This window comes from Engystomops pustulosus, chromosome 5 (genome assembly GCF_040894005.1).
Source record: "Engystomops pustulosus chromosome 5, aEngPut4.maternal, whole genome shotgun sequence".
NCBI lineage: Eukaryota > Metazoa > Chordata > Amphibia > Anura > Leptodactylidae > Engystomops > Engystomops pustulosus.
The window spans coordinates 71795940-71813930 of record NC_092415.1 but is presented as its reverse complement, the minus strand read 5'-3'; the positions used below and the strand labels follow the sequence as shown (position 1 = coordinate 71813930).

At 37.8% G+C, this 17991-nt stretch overlaps 2 protein-coding genes across 5 annotated transcripts in view; one reads left to right on the top strand and one right to left on the bottom strand.

Moving 5' to 3' along the window:
* TSHZ1 (teashirt zinc finger homeobox 1) overlaps nt 1–3385 on the bottom strand; it is a 67302-nt gene extending 63917 nt beyond the window's left edge. The window contains exon 1 of one of the 4 annotated variants that reach the window (XM_072152351.1): nt 3286–3385. The gene's annotated coding sequence lies outside the window, so the exon portion shown is untranslated. Of the gene's footprint in view, nt 350–2999; nt 3078–3103; nt 3250–3285 lie in introns of those variants that run through there. The other 3 variants (XM_072152350.1, XM_072152352.1, XM_072152349.1) reach the window with 3 other exon arrangements.
* Nucleotides 1450–12879, top strand: PTGR3 (prostaglandin reductase 3). The gene is made up of 2 exons (XM_072152353.1): nt 1450–2487; nt 11558–12879. The coding sequence occupies exons 1-2, from the start codon at nt 2219–2221 to the stop codon at nt 12480–12482; spliced, it is 1194 nt and encodes a 397-aa protein (XP_072008454.1). The 5' UTR covers nt 1450–2218; the 3' UTR covers nt 12483–12879.
* The last annotated feature ends 5112 nt before the right edge of the window (nt 12880–17991 follow it).

Genomic DNA, 17991 nt, shown 5'->3' with positions numbered 1-17991 from the left:
CCTCTCTTCTTTTTTTTCAGTGTAATATAACACACACATTCAGATCCCTGGGCTTCTCAGACACTCTCAACTGATAGACAGACACATCGAGCTGCCTTTCCTGCTTCACTTAGTTACTCCTCCTCCTCCTGCCAACGTCACCCTGACACTTTCATACACATCTCACACAAACCACACCTGTCAATCTATTTAATTGCTTTGTTTTCATTTCTACCATGTCTGTTTCTCTCTCTCCCTCTCTATCCCCTTTCAAGATAAACAGCAAGACAATGTTCAAGAAGACTTCATACATCAGGAGAACACAAATGTCACCGCACTGATTGCAGACTTTAGTTTTATTTATGCAACTGCTCATTCATTAAGAAGCAGCGAGGTCTCGCACTGTGCATTCTGCAATCTCAAGAAATTGGGGCGGGGGTTCACATAGCTGGACCCCTATATGATTTTTATACAGGAATCTGCTACTTTTCCTTCTATTGTACATTCCTACGGATGTTGATGCCAATGGTCATTCCTTGTATAGAAAACATTGTACCTTTTCAAAACATTATTGCATTAGTATTATCATTAACCTGCTCCGATATTTGATTTGTAAAGCGCTGCAGAATTTGATGGTGCTATATAAATAAAGATTATCATTATTGTTATTATTTATATAAGCAATCTTTGTGGGTTTATCATGTTCCATGTGATAGGATATACCTTATTTACCTAAGCTAGGACAGTATTAAAATAACCGGTCCTTTCTGCAGGCATTTTACATTGGAACCAATAGTTTATATTCATAAATTTGTCTACTGAAAAATGCCATCCATGCTATGTAGATTTTTACAAACCTCACTAAAATCAGTGAAAGTCATAGACTTTCTAATATTCCTTATATAAGGCACCATTACATGTGACATATACTTTCAATTAGAGCACAAGTGTCAGCTTACATGTGACATGCATGTAAGGAGAGGGATGTAATTAGCTATTGGTATTTCAGCCTAATTGCTCATTGCTGGGAGGAACTTATTTCTGCTAATGCTAGTGTTAACAGTGATCTAAAGTCTCGTATTGTAGGAGTAAAGTGTCGGGGGTATGAAACAGTTAATGCAGCCGCACTGAAGATGAAACAGAGCATTTGGATGAGATGATGGCACGGCGGGGAGGAAAGGGTTACAGTAGCCCGGGCAGAGCCCTTGCTTTGCCCCGGGCAGGTTGTGAGTAGCTGAGGGGGCAGAGGAGAGAACACTAGGCATACACTGTCCCACTCAGACACGTGCAGCATTCTCCTGCCAATGGGCCCCACACAAGAGGACCCTTTGATGTAGAGAGGTTTCCACCTCCAGACATGAAAGGCTTCCCTAGCAGCTGGCTTCTCAGGGTTGATTTGTATCACCTTGTGAGGGAAGTGAACATTTCACATGGGAAGAGGAGGGACTTATGAGAGGGCAGACAATTCCTCCAGTTCAAGAATCACAATACAACCTTCTCCTCTAGACTTTCCTGAGCAGAGCATGAGCCACTTCCATTATTAACTCCTTTATGTCCATGCAGCTTCTATCCTAGGGCAATAAACAAACAGCTTTGATTGGAGCAGGGACAGAGAGCTTTTCAGGCTCCATTGTTGTCCTTGTGTTTCCCACATGCCAGGGGTTAATAGGGAGACTGCAGCCAGTAATCTGTGCTCACAACTTTGTGGGATTGCTGTGGCTCCGGGGCGTTTGCTTGTTATTCATGAAAGAAATAAACAGCCGCCTATAGAGATTAGTAAAGGCTAGGCAGCTTAGTGAGCCGCCTGGAAGTTGTCGTGTGCAGGGCGAGCCGGGCTGTGCTCTCACTGTAGTGGCGCGGTTTGGTTACAGCGTGCTGCAGAGAGATAGTGGGAGGCTTCAGCCAGAGCTCAACTTTCTTCCTGTTTCATTTTAGTGACGGTGCAGGGGAAGATCAGCTCCGGGGGATTTGGCTGCTTTTCTATCTGCTGCTTTTTTTTTTCCCTCTCCACTTTCCTTGCTGAAGGTTTGGGAAAGAAAGGGGTGGGAGGGACGCAGGCAATAGCAAGGCTGTGTCAGTTTTGCATTGAGAGACCCGCCTAATTATTTGTTTCGATTGCATAGTGCTTCCCCTAGCCTGTGCAGCAGCAGCCTGGGTGTCTGAGCCGGCCTGTGTGTGCTGGGTGAAGGGCAGCAGGACGAGGCCGGGCCTGCCTAGGGTGCAAAGTGCAGCACCAGACATGAGCTTTCTGCTTGTCAGATCAGGGCTGAGGTTGCTGGGTCACAGTCGGCAGTGCATAAGAACGTGGCCACTGACCTGCACTGCTCGGCCCATTGTGGACATGTCTTATTCACACCACTTTGTGGATTTTCAAGGCTCTTCTATCCCCACTTCTATGAAAAAGCTGGTTGTCACTCAGCTGAGCCCAGACTTCAGAAAGGCTGTTACTTTAATGCCCAATGTGCCAGTGCCAGTTCCAGGGGATGGAGAGCTCCTCATCAGGAACCGGTAAGCAACTTATTACTGTATTTCACCTCTAACAGTGCTCATAGTTGCCATTTGTACACTGGCATTCCCTCTTGTGTACAGCATGAGTTAAGCTGGCACGCCCCCATCAGAAGATGTAAGCCCTGGCAGCATCTATATCACCATACAGTGTATACAGTGGCCTATTTCTATGCAAACATTAGACCTGAGAGTCGTATTATGTGATGCAACTTCCACAATCAGCAGGCTGCAGCCTTTGCATTGCAATCCCTATCATGCACCCTAAACCTCTGGAGACAGCAGTCTATCCGATTGCTCATATCACATAGGTATCTCTGCCCTCATCTGCAGATATGTACAGCTGACATATATTCAATGCAAAAGTTTCCTGCAGTCTAAAGTTCAGATTCAGTGCAGCACATGAAACATTGTTTTGTTTCTATCCCTCACAGACCAGCTTCATTCTTTTCCTTCCTGTGATCCCAAAATAAGTTGTACCAGCCGCCATCTGGCGACTGTTAATTTTATTTTACCATCATTCTTTTCAGCACCCTGCCAGGTTCCTCCTTGTACAGACGCATGCCCTGACACCTCTGTATAGCCATCAGCTGCCAAACGACAAGGCACTTTTTCTTACCTGGCTTGCAGGAATATTGAGTGGGAGGGGTGTATTGTAGGCTGCGAGCACATGAGAGAGGAGGCAGCTGGACTGATAACCTAGAGAAGGGTGCAGAGTCCCTCCCAGTATCAAGGAGAGTGAGATGTGCTCATCCAGTGAGTGATCCCTCTCAGGGTGTTTTTTTTCTGTACGTCACTAACCTTTAGGAGGCACTGAATCAACAGGAAGGGAAATCATTCCATCCAGTCCACAGCTTCATGCCTCCTAGCCCTATTCCTGTCCCTCTTCCCCATCTCTATCATCCTGATCATCGCCTTCCTTAACCCTGGGAGACGCAACCTACAGGCAGAAAAGCAGAAGTAACCAAGGCACAGGACAGCATTGCATTTCTATGCCTTATTATTATTATTAAAGGTTTTTTTAATTTATTATCAATATCCTTTCATTTGGAGTTTTCAGCCAACACATATAGATTGTTTTTTTCAAGATATTATATGAAATATGTATTTCATTGTAGTTAGAAAAGTTAACTATTTGGTAGTGGGAGTCCAAGCACAGCTAGCTTTTCTATCATATCTAACCACATCATCACTGCGACTCCAAATCTGCGTTGGTAAATAAAATAAAATATAATCTTTGATCTATTGATAATGGTTGATACCGGTGATTTTTTTTTTTTAAATAATAATAATAAGAAGAATTTTATCTATCCACCATCTCAAATTTGTTTGGGGCCTAGAAGGACTCAGTTTTAGGACTTAGAATACCCCCCTATACAGAATCTTTGGTTTCTTCCCCCACCAACTCATTTATAGACCCTCCTCACAATTTACTTCAATTTGAGAGGCAACTTTTCACCGACAGTCAATTTGTCCTTAGTAGTTCTACACAATAGCTTCTACAATAAGCAATATTAAAGGGCAAAATTTCCCAAACTAATAAATATGCTGTGAGTGTCAATGTACATATATATGGGTATTTATATATAACATATAGCACAGACCCACAAAAATCTAGAGGGTGTTGGCACGCTTGACCACCTTTTTGATACGGCGTGGGAACACCCTCTTATGTCGCCATTTTTTTTTGCAATGTTGTGCGTCGGCAGGAGCCACACATAAATATTTCAGTGAACCCAAGCTAACCCCAGGACCTGTTCCCTTACACAGCCACCTTTGGCCTTTAAATTCAAGCATGCCCTGTTTTATTCTTCGTATCATCCATTTGTGGTTTTCACATTATTTTAAATATTTTTAAAATCAATTAAAATGCACCTGACATTGGTAATATCCTTTATCATCTGAAGCAGTCATCTTCATATAATGCATTGGAAGTTCTGTGCTATTATATTGTATTAAAAAATGTTCAGATTTTATGAATATTTTCTTACTGGTAAAAATTGTTATATTTAAGATATAGACACATAATCTGATAACATGAATTCTTGGTTATTTTTGATTTATGCTTCTTTATTTTTAACTTCATTTTTTTAGGTCTTTAAAAATAATTTTTGGAACTAATTAGACTGGTTTTTTTTCAAGGTTTGTTTTGTCTTATTCTAAGTCACTAAGTAAGCTGTAGAAAACAGCATGTCTATGGGTGTTAAACAAATCTACAAGAGTTAGATGTTTATATAGACCTATATAAATAATCCTGATTGACAAATAATGCAGTCTGCTCCTAGGCTGTTCACAATATAATTGCCATAAAAAAAAATTCCATGAAAAAGACCAGAGCCTCAGAATGCAATTTTAGTGATTAGATGATTATGCAATTTAACAACTGTTATACTTGCTGATTTCTCTTAAATATGTGCTAGTAATTGTGATTAAATATGCATATTATTATGTACATAGCATTGCGATCAGCCAATTATTTTTTTTGTGTGTGTGCATCATTTTAAGAACTATTTTGTGTCATTTTAAAAATGTTTACGATTATAAAAGAATAATTAATAATAATTTAATCCAAACACTTATAATATAGAAAATATAGATACATTTAAACACAGTGTACTTCAGTGACTTCTGTCACATTTTATTATATTTTAAACCTTAAAAAAATTTAATTTTATATAGGAGATATGGTACAAGCTGAATGCATACAAGTTTTTATGTCCTAGAAATTCTTGCAGGATGGCAAGTGTTATGAGAGGTAGTTTAAAAGTGTACGATATTTTATATAAATCTATGCTACTGGCAATTCTGATCGCTACAAAACAAACATTACTAAACAATGTATACACAAGGAAGAATATTCCTCCTGTGTGTCTGGGGAGGGTCAGCTAAGACTGACTATAAGATATGGTTGTATACATTTTTTTGATGCTGTATTGTGTGCAATCCTTCAAATACAGAAGGAGTTAGTGAGAATAAACAGCACCTTCAAATACCTGAGGGCAACCACAAGAACATGACCTGTTCTATCAGCCACCTGGAGTTATTTCCGTCTGATTTCAATAAGCTTCATTTTGCCTATCTTAATACTATGTTTTTGACCCATGAAGGAGAGAAATGTATTGCCCTAAACTTTCCTATGATGCAGACAGGTCTTGATCGCTATTGGCCTCAGAACATGTTTTTATATGTCATGTGTACTACACCGTCTCCTCCAAATATACATATATTCATTTTGATCCACATCTACTTTGTTTAGATATGAAGAAAAGAACAATCCTAACAGTAATGTATTATCTGTCCCTGTCGAGACCCAGTGCTTCTCATATCTAATTAAAAAGTGACTACTCTGTAACCTAAAATCCGCCCTTTCCTCTATTACCAACCAGATTTTATTGCTCCCAATTTCTTTTGATAAATTCCCATATCGACAACTTTTCATTCAGTTTAACCTATACTTTTCCTATTTTGGCTGTGCAAATCCCAGGCATAAAATCTTTATTTTCTGACCACAAAGTGACCTATCAATGTTCAGGAAGGTGCAAACAAAAGGTGGGCATACCATTCTGTGATTTATTACTATTTCCCAGCAATTAACCCCTTTTACAGTTAGAGGTGCCTGCAGCTTGTTTGCTGACACTTCAAACACTATGCGGGTTAATCTGCTGTGCCCCTACCTCTCCTCCCTCCACCAGCTTCCTCAGACCCCCTCTCTTTTTGAAAGAGTCTGTGTGGAAATGGGAGTGTTCCCTCTGGTCATTCAGTCCCGGGTGTGTCTGTAGTGAGTGTATCTAGAGTGTGAGTCCAGTTAGGAATATTCAGTTTCGAATATTCACAGGAGGCTGACTTTTGTCTTTGTGTGGACAATCAAGGGTTAATAGCTATCTAACTTCTTCTTTTAACTGTATTTGCAGTGTTTTGCACATAATAGCATGTCTCATTTTGAATGCACAACATTGGGACCCTTTGTAGGAAATTTTAGAAAACATAGGTGTGTATACGGTAGATGTTCACATACTGTGTATGACATATTGGTGAATATAACATTCATGCTTCATCCCTGAGCAGTTCAGTGTTACTTATAGTATACATGCATACATTATTAAGAATTTTACTGCAATCTCATGCAGACTTCAAACTTTATGTAAATTTGAAAAAGGTTGTGACATGGGTTGCAGAAGCCCCCTCTTTTCTGATCTCCCTCCTCATTGGTTGGCCTTTGTTAATGCTTTTACTTTTCATCACTTATAAATCAACATTCTTGTTGGTGAAACAGGATGTTTCTTTTAAGTGACGGTGTAACTCCCACATGGCAAATTTTAGGTTTATATAAAAAAAGAAGTGCTAGTATACAATGCCAGGTGCAAGCAATAGTCTGTACCGCAGTCCAAAGCAGGCAGGCACCGGACTAAGGATATAGTGTACTATACTTACCTTGCTAATATAGACAGCCATATCCTGTAGTAGTGTGCCAGCTTTGATAAATCTCACCATTGTGTTAAGAACACGTTTTCTTTTTTTTTTTTTATTTCCCTCAAGGCACTCCTGAAATGTTATTACTATAGACTAGTTTTTGTGTGGGTTATCGTTACCGATTTAAATACTACAAAGTATTTATAAACTTCAAAGCCATAAAATATCTATATACGGTAGTTTGGTAAGTAAGGATTTCACAGCTGGGAGAACCTGAAACATTTATTTTCAAATGATCTAATTCCTTAATTCCTTATGTTGCTCTAATTCATTTGCATGTTGAAAGTATTATAAACAGTTTGGGTTGTAATATATATATATATATATATATATCTCATATTTATGCAAAATTCTGTAGTCATACATTTGTTACATGATAAACACTCATTTAAGTCTATAGAGAGTGATTAATCGGTTTTACATCCATATGTTATCAGTATTGTAATAGTATTTTTGTATATTTTTTTTAGCCGAATAATAAAAAATACAAAGCCAAGCAAATATTTTGGCATAGTGTTGGAATATGCAAGCATCCTGTTTCATATATGTCTGTAGTGTATCCATACTAGGGGTGTATACTGATGCAGGCCTTACATTATAAAAATGTTATAAATTGTGGGTTGGGTTTTTACATAGTGTGTTTATTTTAAGGTGATCAGATCAAGACCAGATCACAATTAAAGGCATGTAACCTCAAGAAGACAATGAAAAAGGAGCATAAACCTTAGCTTTTTGATAAAGAAAAAATGCTGCCCTCAGACCTTATTCACACACTTCAGTCCTAAAGAAAGAAAAGGCTTGAAAAAAACAAAAAAGATTTCACATATTTATCAAATTAAATATTGCACCAAAAACTGTAAAAATACAAAGGCTAATAAAAAGTTAAAGGCTTAATATTAATGGTGTAAAAACTCTGAAAACAGATATACATAAATAAATTTTTGTTTATGGAAAATCCTGAAAATATGGTTAGATGTCTTACTCTGATAAGACATAAGGTGTTTTTAGGATTGGTATTTTTATGGCTGACCTTGCCATAAATGACATTCCTAATAAAAAAAAAAAATTAGGGAACATTTATAGCATATAAATTGGAGCATCACATTGATGTGTATTTTATTGCCTCCAAACATTTTTTTACTTCGCATGAGAGTAAAGAAAATATTCCTAAGTGATCTTTGGAGATGTGCAGACATGGAAGGAAAAACGGCGTGTCAAAAGTTATGCAGAAATGGCAACTCACGTGCACCTATTTTATCCAAAAGTTACAAAGAGAAGCCTTACATCTTGTACAGTCACAGAACTTAAACTGCATTTTGTCAATAGGGTTACAGGAACCTGTAATAGAAAAGTTGTGCAGTTAACTTTAAGTCTGCTGTACTGCTCTGTATTCCTACAATATACTTTTGGGCAGTAAAATGCCACCTTACTACAGACCAAAGACCTTAAGTACGGTAGATTTCCTCTTTCTATACTTGCCTGCAATCTATCCCCTACTATAAACTTGTCCTTCCAATTTAGTCCAGGAAGCACCGCTATTACAAAGTTTCTTCTGGTTCTTAGGATGGGGCCTTCCTGCCCATATCTCTACTAGGCACCTTCTTATCATTGCCTATGACCATACATCATTTAAATTAGGTATACAAGCTGTTATTTAGTGGCAATTCCTGGTGCATTGCTGGGAATTTGTGACTACTCCACTTACGCCGGGTGAAGAGGAGGCGGTGTTAGGATGTGCAGTGGGCTGGTGTGGGATGCCCCTGTCCCATACCTGCGCCTCTGCCTATAACCTGTGCCCATTGAGGCACATGCTAAGGCACAATTATATGCCAGGTCAGACCTGGTGTAGAAGTGCCCACTGGCGCAGCACCTCCTGATAGGTCTGGTGCGTGCCAGGGGGCAATATCATACACTGGTGAACTTAACCCCAGCATATGATAAATGTGCCCCTATATCTGATACATAAATCAAATACTGAAGAGTGTTAGACCATTGCATCTTATGTACCGATAATAACAGCTAATTCATGTAATTCAGTATGTTCTATATTTGTAGTTAGTGAAATGTTATGGCTCAAAAGTGCTCAAAACAAATTATGCATTAAATGGGTGTACTGGGCTTCTAAAATTCTAACACTTGCTTTTGTACGCCCAATTTGTACCTCGTCCACTTCATAGCCCGTGACATCATGTCCTCCCATCAGCTCAGTCCCATTCAAGAGTCTCAATACTCTTGATGAGAAGTGAAGATACTGCAATGCAAAGTCACTGTATTCTTTTCACTCTACAGATCCCCTTTTACATGAAGGCAGGGACTAACCAAAAATAGATCTGTTTGGACTCTACATAATATATCTCTAGATTCATTGGTCCAAAATGGATAGGTGATATTATAAGTTCAAAGAAAATTATAGGAATTATACATGTAAAGAGAGGCTACAGTTAGTCATGGGTATAGTTCTGTAGTGTCCAATAATGACCTTTGCTCCAGAGAGCCTCTATGGTAACCTAGAAACTGAATAACTATCTTACCTGGTGTCAAAGGTAAAGATTGAGCAATTGCTATCAGGAAGCATTCCCATCTCCATAACTCTACTGCCATCAGTGACTGAATGAGAAAGCATATCTAAGCATTTTGCTGACCAGGAGCATCTCTTCAAGGTCATTGTCTTCCCTATATGATAGAATGGACAAAATGGAATATGACAATCACTTTTACATACTTCAATGGTTTACACGGTCCCTTGACCTCATTCTAGTACAGCACCATTGGAATGAGGTTTAGAAAGTTCATAGCATGAACACTCCACCACATAACCTGCAGCCAAGGCAAGGTGTTATGATTCATGAGTACAAGGACAACTGTCCTTTTATAGTAATAAATAATTTTTTTTTTTAATTCCTCTCGGGAGCTGGATGTACTTTTACAATTATGCTCATGAGTCTGAGGGCTCTGGGAGTGTTTTCAGAGCCCCTCTGATGTGTTTTGACTCACTGTTACAATAAACAAAGCATGTCTCCCCTCCTCCTGCATTTCCTGCTGCTGCTAGTTAACACAGTTAGAGGGAGGAGGCAGGGAGCAAGGGGGGGGGGCTGAGACATGTTCTGCTTATTGTAACAGCCTCTGACACTGCAGGACTGTTGGGCTCTGTAAGCACCCATCAGAGCCCCTGAGGCTCATTGGCATAATTGCAAAAAATTATTTTAGAAGGAAGGGGGATGACACATATATGAAGATTAGCACAGTCATGGTGCCTGGATCTATGAGTGAGTGTCCCTGGTTTATCCATGCTTGATTTTGATGGTAGATTTCCTTTAAAGGGTGGCAGAAAGCAAGATTTCTAAGATGTCTTTGACAGATGTGATATGTGATACACTAGAAATTATTAACCAATTTACTGTAGGACTAGCCCCTTTTTGGATAGCCTCTTTTGGTTCCCAGGGTGGAGGCTGCCTACCATTTTTTCGACTAGGCACCTATTTAAATTACTGTCTGTGACTACATCATGTTGATGTTTTAGAGTGTTGGAATGCTGCATCTTTGGTACAGATAAGGGCTACTTTATGGAATTCACTGTAAATATTCAGTTAGTTAATGATATGTTATAATTCCTGAAGATTAAATTGGTTCTTTGGGCTTCCAAAATTCCAACAACCCCATTAATTTAAAATGTAAACAAAGTAGAAATTTTATATATTAGTCTGGCAATATTGTTTTATGTTCAGTTTTAGAAGTACCTATTAAATTAGAAAAAGATTAAAGGAATGCAAATTTACATAATGATTTAAGAACATGATATCAATATTTTGAAAAATCTTTTTGTTTGTCGAATTTTTAAGTTTTCATTTAATTTTTGAAACTTGGACACAGATGCAGTTCCTAGAATAGCCACTACTAACCATTCACTATGGTGGTGTATAAAGCAAAATAACTCATGAGAGGGTTGTATCACTTTCCGTGCAGTGGCTGGTAAAACGTTACACAATTTTTTTCACACCAGTACTGAAGCCTGATTACCAAAAATTTTTCAAAAGTGATCTGCATAAATAATCTAATTACAGGCGGTCCCCTACTTAAGGACACCCAAATTACAGACAACCCCTAGTTACAGACGGATCCCTCTGCCCACTGTGACCTCAGGTGAAGCTCTCTGGATGCTTTACTGTAGTCCAAGACTGCAATGGTCAGCTGTAAGGTGTCTGTAATAAAGCTTTATTGATAATCCTTGGTCCCATTACAGCAAAAAAAATTTAAACTCCAATTGTCTCTGGGGCAAAAAAAGAAATTTGTCTAGAACTTCAATTATAAAATATACAGTTTCGACTTACATACAAATTCAACTTAAGAACAAACCTCTGGACCCTATCTTGTACGTAACCCAGGGACTGCCTGTATTTTATGTGGATAGGCCCTCAAAGATACAACACCCTATTATCTCACTTTTATGACAAACATTTGGCATACAGAGATTAATAAATATGCTAATATTTTTATTCATTTTTTCTTCCCCAGATATATAATGGTCAATATAGCTTTTAGCATGTAAATTCTACTACTGAGTCTTAAGATAGAATTCTAACTTTTTTTCTTTCTTTGTCTCTAGATACATTGGTATCAATGCGTCGGACATAAACTTTTCATCTGGCCGATATGATCCTTCTGTAAAGCCTCCCTTTGATATTGGATTTGAAGGAATCGGTGAAGTAGTAGCCTTAGGCCTCAGTGCTAGTAAAGATTTTACAGTTGGACAACCTGTAGCATATGTGAAGAGTGGTGCTTTTGCCGAATATATAACTGTACCAGCTGGTAGTGCTATTCCCGTGCCATTAGTAAAGCCAGAGCTTTTAACTTTTCTCATCAGTGGCACAACTGCCTACATCAGTCTCAAAGAGTTTGGTTACTTGTCTGAAGGAAAGAAGGTTTTAGTGACTGCTGCTGCTGGTGGAACAGGACAGTTTGCTGTACAACTTGCAAAAAATGCCAAATGCTATGTTATTGGTACATGTTCTTCAGACGAGAAGGCTGGATTCCTAAAGTCTATAGGCTGTGATCTACCAATCAACTACAAATCTGAAAAAGTGTCTTCAGTCATAAAAAAAACTTTTCCAGAGGGAGTAGATCTTGTGTATGAGTCTATTGGAGGGGAAATGTTTGACACATCAGTCAACTGCTTAGCAACAAAGGGTCACCTTATCATAATTGGTTTTATTTCTGGTTATCAGACATCTAGTGGTATGTTGCCCGTTCAAGCTGGTGCTTTACCTGCAATTTTACTACGCAAATCTGCCAGTGTTCATGGCTTTTTCTTGACCCATTACATGTCTGAATACAAGGAAGCATTAATGGCTTTGGTGAAACTGTACCAAAGTGGGAAGCTTGTATGTGAGGTGGACCACGGAGAACAATCACCAGAAGGCAGGTTTACTGGTTTGGAGTCTGTATTCCGAGCTATAGATTATATGTACACAGGGAAAAACATTGGGAAAATTGTAGTTGAATTACCTCACCTTGTCAACAGCAAGCTGTAAAAACAGAACAATGATATAAATCATGTTGAAAATGGTCTTTTCTGCCGGGAAATGTCTAAAACATGTTGTCGTTAACGGATAGTTTATTAAAAAACAGTATGTAGGTGTGGGTAAAATGTTTTCATTACAAATAAATAGCTAATCAAATATGAAGGTACCTCATTAATGTTGCACTACTTTGCCACCTTACAAGTGCCTAAATAAAATATAAATACTCCAAAAATGAAAATTAAATATTGTGCAGGATTTTATTTCTGTAAAAAAGTTGTTTGCCCTTGCTTTTGTAAAGCTAAGATTTTATCTATAACTATTGTTTATTTGAGCAAGTTTTTCATAAATTTCACATATTTTGCAGTCTGGTGTCCTTGGAGTTGGAAAATAAAACGATGTGAACGAATATCAGTGGTGTTTTGTTTTATTTTACAATCACACCTGGCCCTTTCACTGTTCTCTGGATCTTTTTTTTGTTTCATATTTTCGTTCTATTAACCTCATCTAAAGGCATAAAGGTCATGGTTTATTTGTGTCCGTAAACCACTCCGTACAGATTTCGCTACTGACGTGAGGTCTTTTGCAAAAAAGGACTTAAAGGATCCAAAATAAATTTCTGCTGCGTGCTGCTTAGCAATACTTTGTTTCAATTGCGGAACTTAACAAGCTGATAATTTTCTTTCGGACATCAAACAAACGCCCAATTACTAGGAAAAAAGCAGACATATACTTTGGTCTAACTCCAGAATTTTAACTCTTTGTAGTTTGGAAACCGTTTCACGTATGCTTTCGATTTGGCCGCTTAGTGAATATTTTGATAACTGTTTGACCTGTGCTTTATGTACTAGTACTACAAAGCTTGCTAAATATCATATCGGAATTCTGAAGCCACTGCTCTGCATTTGATCTGTTTGCTTACTGCAGTCAGCAATGCTCTGTACACAGGTATTATTTTAGAATTTTGTTTGCCCTTTGTGGCAATAAATGGTTGCAGCTTTCACTTTTTTCCCTTTGAATCAGAATCACATGTCTAAATTTTGCTTTTTTTCCCCTCAGTCAGCCAAGACCCAGATATTCTTCACATTTAATTGTCCTGCTGGAATGTCGTAATGCCTTTTCAAATTAAGGTAGATCCCCACCAGGATATTTTTTAAAGGGAAGCCTGGCCAAGTATAACAGTCCTGTCATGTGCAAATATTATAATTATAGTTTCAGAATTTCTTTTTTCTCTTTGTCTTAATGACATTTAACAAGTGTATTCCTGATATGTGTTTTTTTTCTCCCTTCAATATAGAGGAGCAAAGCTGTTCTGCCTTTTGAGTGCTGATAGTATCTATTTTACAAGATTTACTCATTTTCAAGACTCCTAATGTAGTAGCTAGCATGCATGCACAACAATACAATTTATATGGTAAATGGAACCAAATAATGACTTTACTGAATGTTATGGCTCAGCTGAAGGAAAATGTCACAGTAAATAGCTGCCAAATTATGGATCATGCCAAAGTGTCACAACTGCACTAAAGACAAATGGCAAGGAAGGTTATTGCCATTGTGACATCTCTGAATTATGAAACGGAGGGCTATCCTCTTGTTAAGCATTTTATGCCTTCATTACAGTAAAGGGTTGTTTAGAGGATAGCTGAATAAAGAATAACCTCTTTGAAGCATGCAAGTATTCAGTGGTGTGTTTCCTCTATGTATATCAATGCAATTTGAATGTAGATTTATTTGTGCTTTATGTAAGCAAATAGTACTGTGCCTGCATAATGATTGGTATGGAAGGTCTAGTGCAGATATGATGGTGTTAAAAGCGAAATATAACACAGATAAGACCATCATGTAGTCTATCTCATTCCTGTATTCCATGTATGAAAATGTTAATTCTGACATTAGCAGTAGTCCTAATTCTAACCTATATGGTTCAATAATATGACAACTAGAGCAAATTACCTACCGTAATTCTCAGCCTTTCGTGTCATATAAGTGCATGTCAGATCAGCATAAAATATAACACTCAAGAGGTAATCATTTTGATAATTATGGGGTATAATATCTACTTTGTTTAACCATATAATGCAAACATGTTATCACATGTTGCAAAAAAAAAGTTAATGTTGCATATATAACTCCAACACAACATTTTCCTAGTTTTCTTGTGTCATTTTCCTACCCACATATATTTATACATACAGCATTGTAGTGCCAGTTTGATCATTTATTTGACGTTTAAAAAAAATAAATAAATAAATATATCTCCCATTTGCTGTCTGCATCTGTAAATTAAAGCCTGTTGAATCAGTAAACAGATTGCAAAACTGATCGCAGGTAACATTAATTGATTACATTAATAATTCCTTAATGATTTTCATACGACAAAATTAAATTTTTAGCATCCCCAAACTTGCATCTATATGGTAAGTGTCTGATGTTGATTTTCCACTGAAAGAATAAAAACCGCCCCAAAATCAGTGTTTTATTTCCAAGTGGCATTTATGACTGTGCATTTACCCACTCCATTACAAAAGTGTAAAAACCTGAAGCTGATGCATGGAAACCTGCACCCAGGGTTTTGCAATCCACACTGCAATAGCCACTGTAACTTCCAACATGGCCGGTCCACTGTATGTCGGTTCCATGGGTAGACTTCATTTTACAGGAATTATAGCTTCACTGAATGGCTGCAAACTGATTCACTGTTATCGGAATGAATGGCAAATTATGAATGGAATCTTAACTTCTACCTTAATCTTGACCCAAAGAACTATACTTGTGTTCATAGTACTCTGAGAAGTTTTGCTGTAGCACTTAGAGTTAACTGCTTCACCAAAGATGATATATTTTCAACATAGTAAACTGCTCGCAGTAGTAGTGGTTGTCTGCCAAGAAAAGAAAGAAAGGGAAATGTGAGAGTTCAGCAACAGCTCAGATCATACATGTTAGTCACATATTTCCACTAGCAGATAGGTCAGAGGCGGATGTTGTATACATGCTTACTTGTCATCTGTTAGCTGTTGGGTAGGAGTAACCTATATGTCTACAACTATGTCCAGCTATTATTTTATAGTCACAATGTCAATTATTTGTACACAGCTTGTTTTGTAGAAGAGAATGTAATGTCTATAAATATATACAAATGTATACATTCCGTGTTACTTCTTACGCATACATAAACACACCCACAATGTATATAAAATGTATTAAAAAAATCATATGCAGATACAGATAAGTTGACTCGCACACATAAGCTATATCTATTATATAGAGACATGCACAGATCTCTCTTTTTTCACTCTCTATCGATCTGTTATATACACATACATTATATGGTTATTTGTGAAAGGACCAGTATATTTTACTAAAACATAAAATAGCAGTAAAATGTCAAGGTGCAATGAAATAAAGGAGGATTGTTCCATGGTAACACAAAGCATCTCTTAAACATTTAACTGTTCACTATGCAAATGGAAACAGTGGAATACTTTGTAAAGACTTTATCCGTATGTATATTACCACTTAAATTGCTTCCTGTGAACTGAACTAAGTCATGGATCCTTTCATTTTAATGGGCCTGTAATAAAGATAAAAGACTAACATTTAACTGGTAAATCCCTCCAGCTACAATTGTATTGGGAGGTGAGCTTCACAGAATGGCAAAATATGATCCTTTAAGAAATGTCTCAGCAAACAATAAAGATGGACACATCCATCAAATCCCCCCAAGGTTGACAGACATTGTGAGTTGTTGGACAAGATGGTCATTTATTTCTTCATTCTGTGGTTGGCTGTTACTAGATTTTAGGTTTCATTTTCTTTGATAGCATAAGCGCTCACTTGGTACTTAGTACAGTCCCTAGAACCTTAATGGAGAAAACTGTTCTGTATTGTGTGACCTCTTCTCTCACCCAGGACAGGGGTCACTCACAGGCCACTTGCATTGTGGCTCAGTCTTTCATGTTGCACTTGCCCGTAACCTGATGAATTGCTGCAATTAATCAAGACACGTATTAACAATAAAAAGCTGAAAAAAAAAACATTTGGGCTTTATTTGCTTTTTCAGAAAAGAGCAAAAATGTGCAATTAAATGTGGAAGCTATGCAATGGATGTTTGTTATGCACACAATGCTATAGCTATCAGTGCTGAAAATGTCATTATGTGTGCAGGTGGTGTGTCAGCAGAATAGAGCTACAAAGAAGTTGTATGTGTAATAAAAGCACAAGATGCTGCCTGTGTCTCCATGACGGAGAAAATGTAAAATGCGTCGGAGAGACCATTGACTGGACCGGCACCAGGGCAGCACTTGTACTGTAGACATGTCTTCGTATTGTCTACCACTGAGCCGAAGGAGTTTTAGCTGCTTCCTATTAAATGAAAATCCTGTGTTATGTACTTCAGGAACATTCTGGCTAATGAGAATGTAATGTCCTTAGTACAGCACAGAACTTCTTTTTGTGTTTGCAACCACAAGATGCTGGAAATTTGACAAATGATATCATTTAAGACAGATGCCTGCCTTAGGGACCTGTTTTTTGGCTTCCTGTTTCTGGCTTTTATTTCAGGGAGATTTGTAATTGCCACAGGATCTGTACCTGCTCAGTGTTTAACTCCTTCAGCTAATTGGGAGTTGAAGAATTTATTGGGTACAGGCAAAATAGGGGTCTTTCTCCGTGGCTTTAACGTGCTGTGTTTTTTCCATGAAGTGGAGGCAGCATTTGTCAATTGCACGGAATATATTACAATCTAATTCATTGAAATGCGTTGACAGGAGTTGAATCTGTGTTTTATGATGCACAGTTCTGGACTCATTTTGTTAGAGTATTTTTAGTATTTTAGAATAATATCCACTATCCATTACATTTAAGATAACATATACTAGGTTAGAAGCATTTAACATGTGATCATTTTCCTATAAAGCAAATGTGACATGTACACATATGTTTTGCACTCAGAAGTCACAAAAATAATAGTATAGCTTCTAGAAATCAACATGTGGTATGGGAACCTCCCAAGGTACTGTAGATGAAATCAGTACATCAGTCCATTATGCTAAGACAAGGGGTCATCCTCTACGCCTACAGGAGAGGTGGTTCTACCATTGCCATAGACAGGGATTCTTTACTGTAAGAGCAGTGATATGCAAGAACTCTCTGCTGTAAGATGTTGTAATGGCTGATCATTTGTACATGTTCAAAAAGGACCTGGATACCATTCCAAAGTACAAAATTATCCAAGGATATAGAACAAAATATTATGTAAATAGTCAATGTTAATCCAGAGAGTTGTGACTGCCATATTAGAGTTGGGAAGAATTTTTTACCTACAGTTGTCAAATTGACATCAGCCTTGTAGAATTTTTTGTCTTCCTGTGGATCAAGACCCTAAGATTTATTGGTTGGAATTGATGGGCTAACATCTTTTTTTTCTACCTTGATTATACTACTATCTACTATGATACTATGTAAGTCAACATAATAGTACAAAAGGTATAGTACCTACATGATGTGGGCATTTTCCATA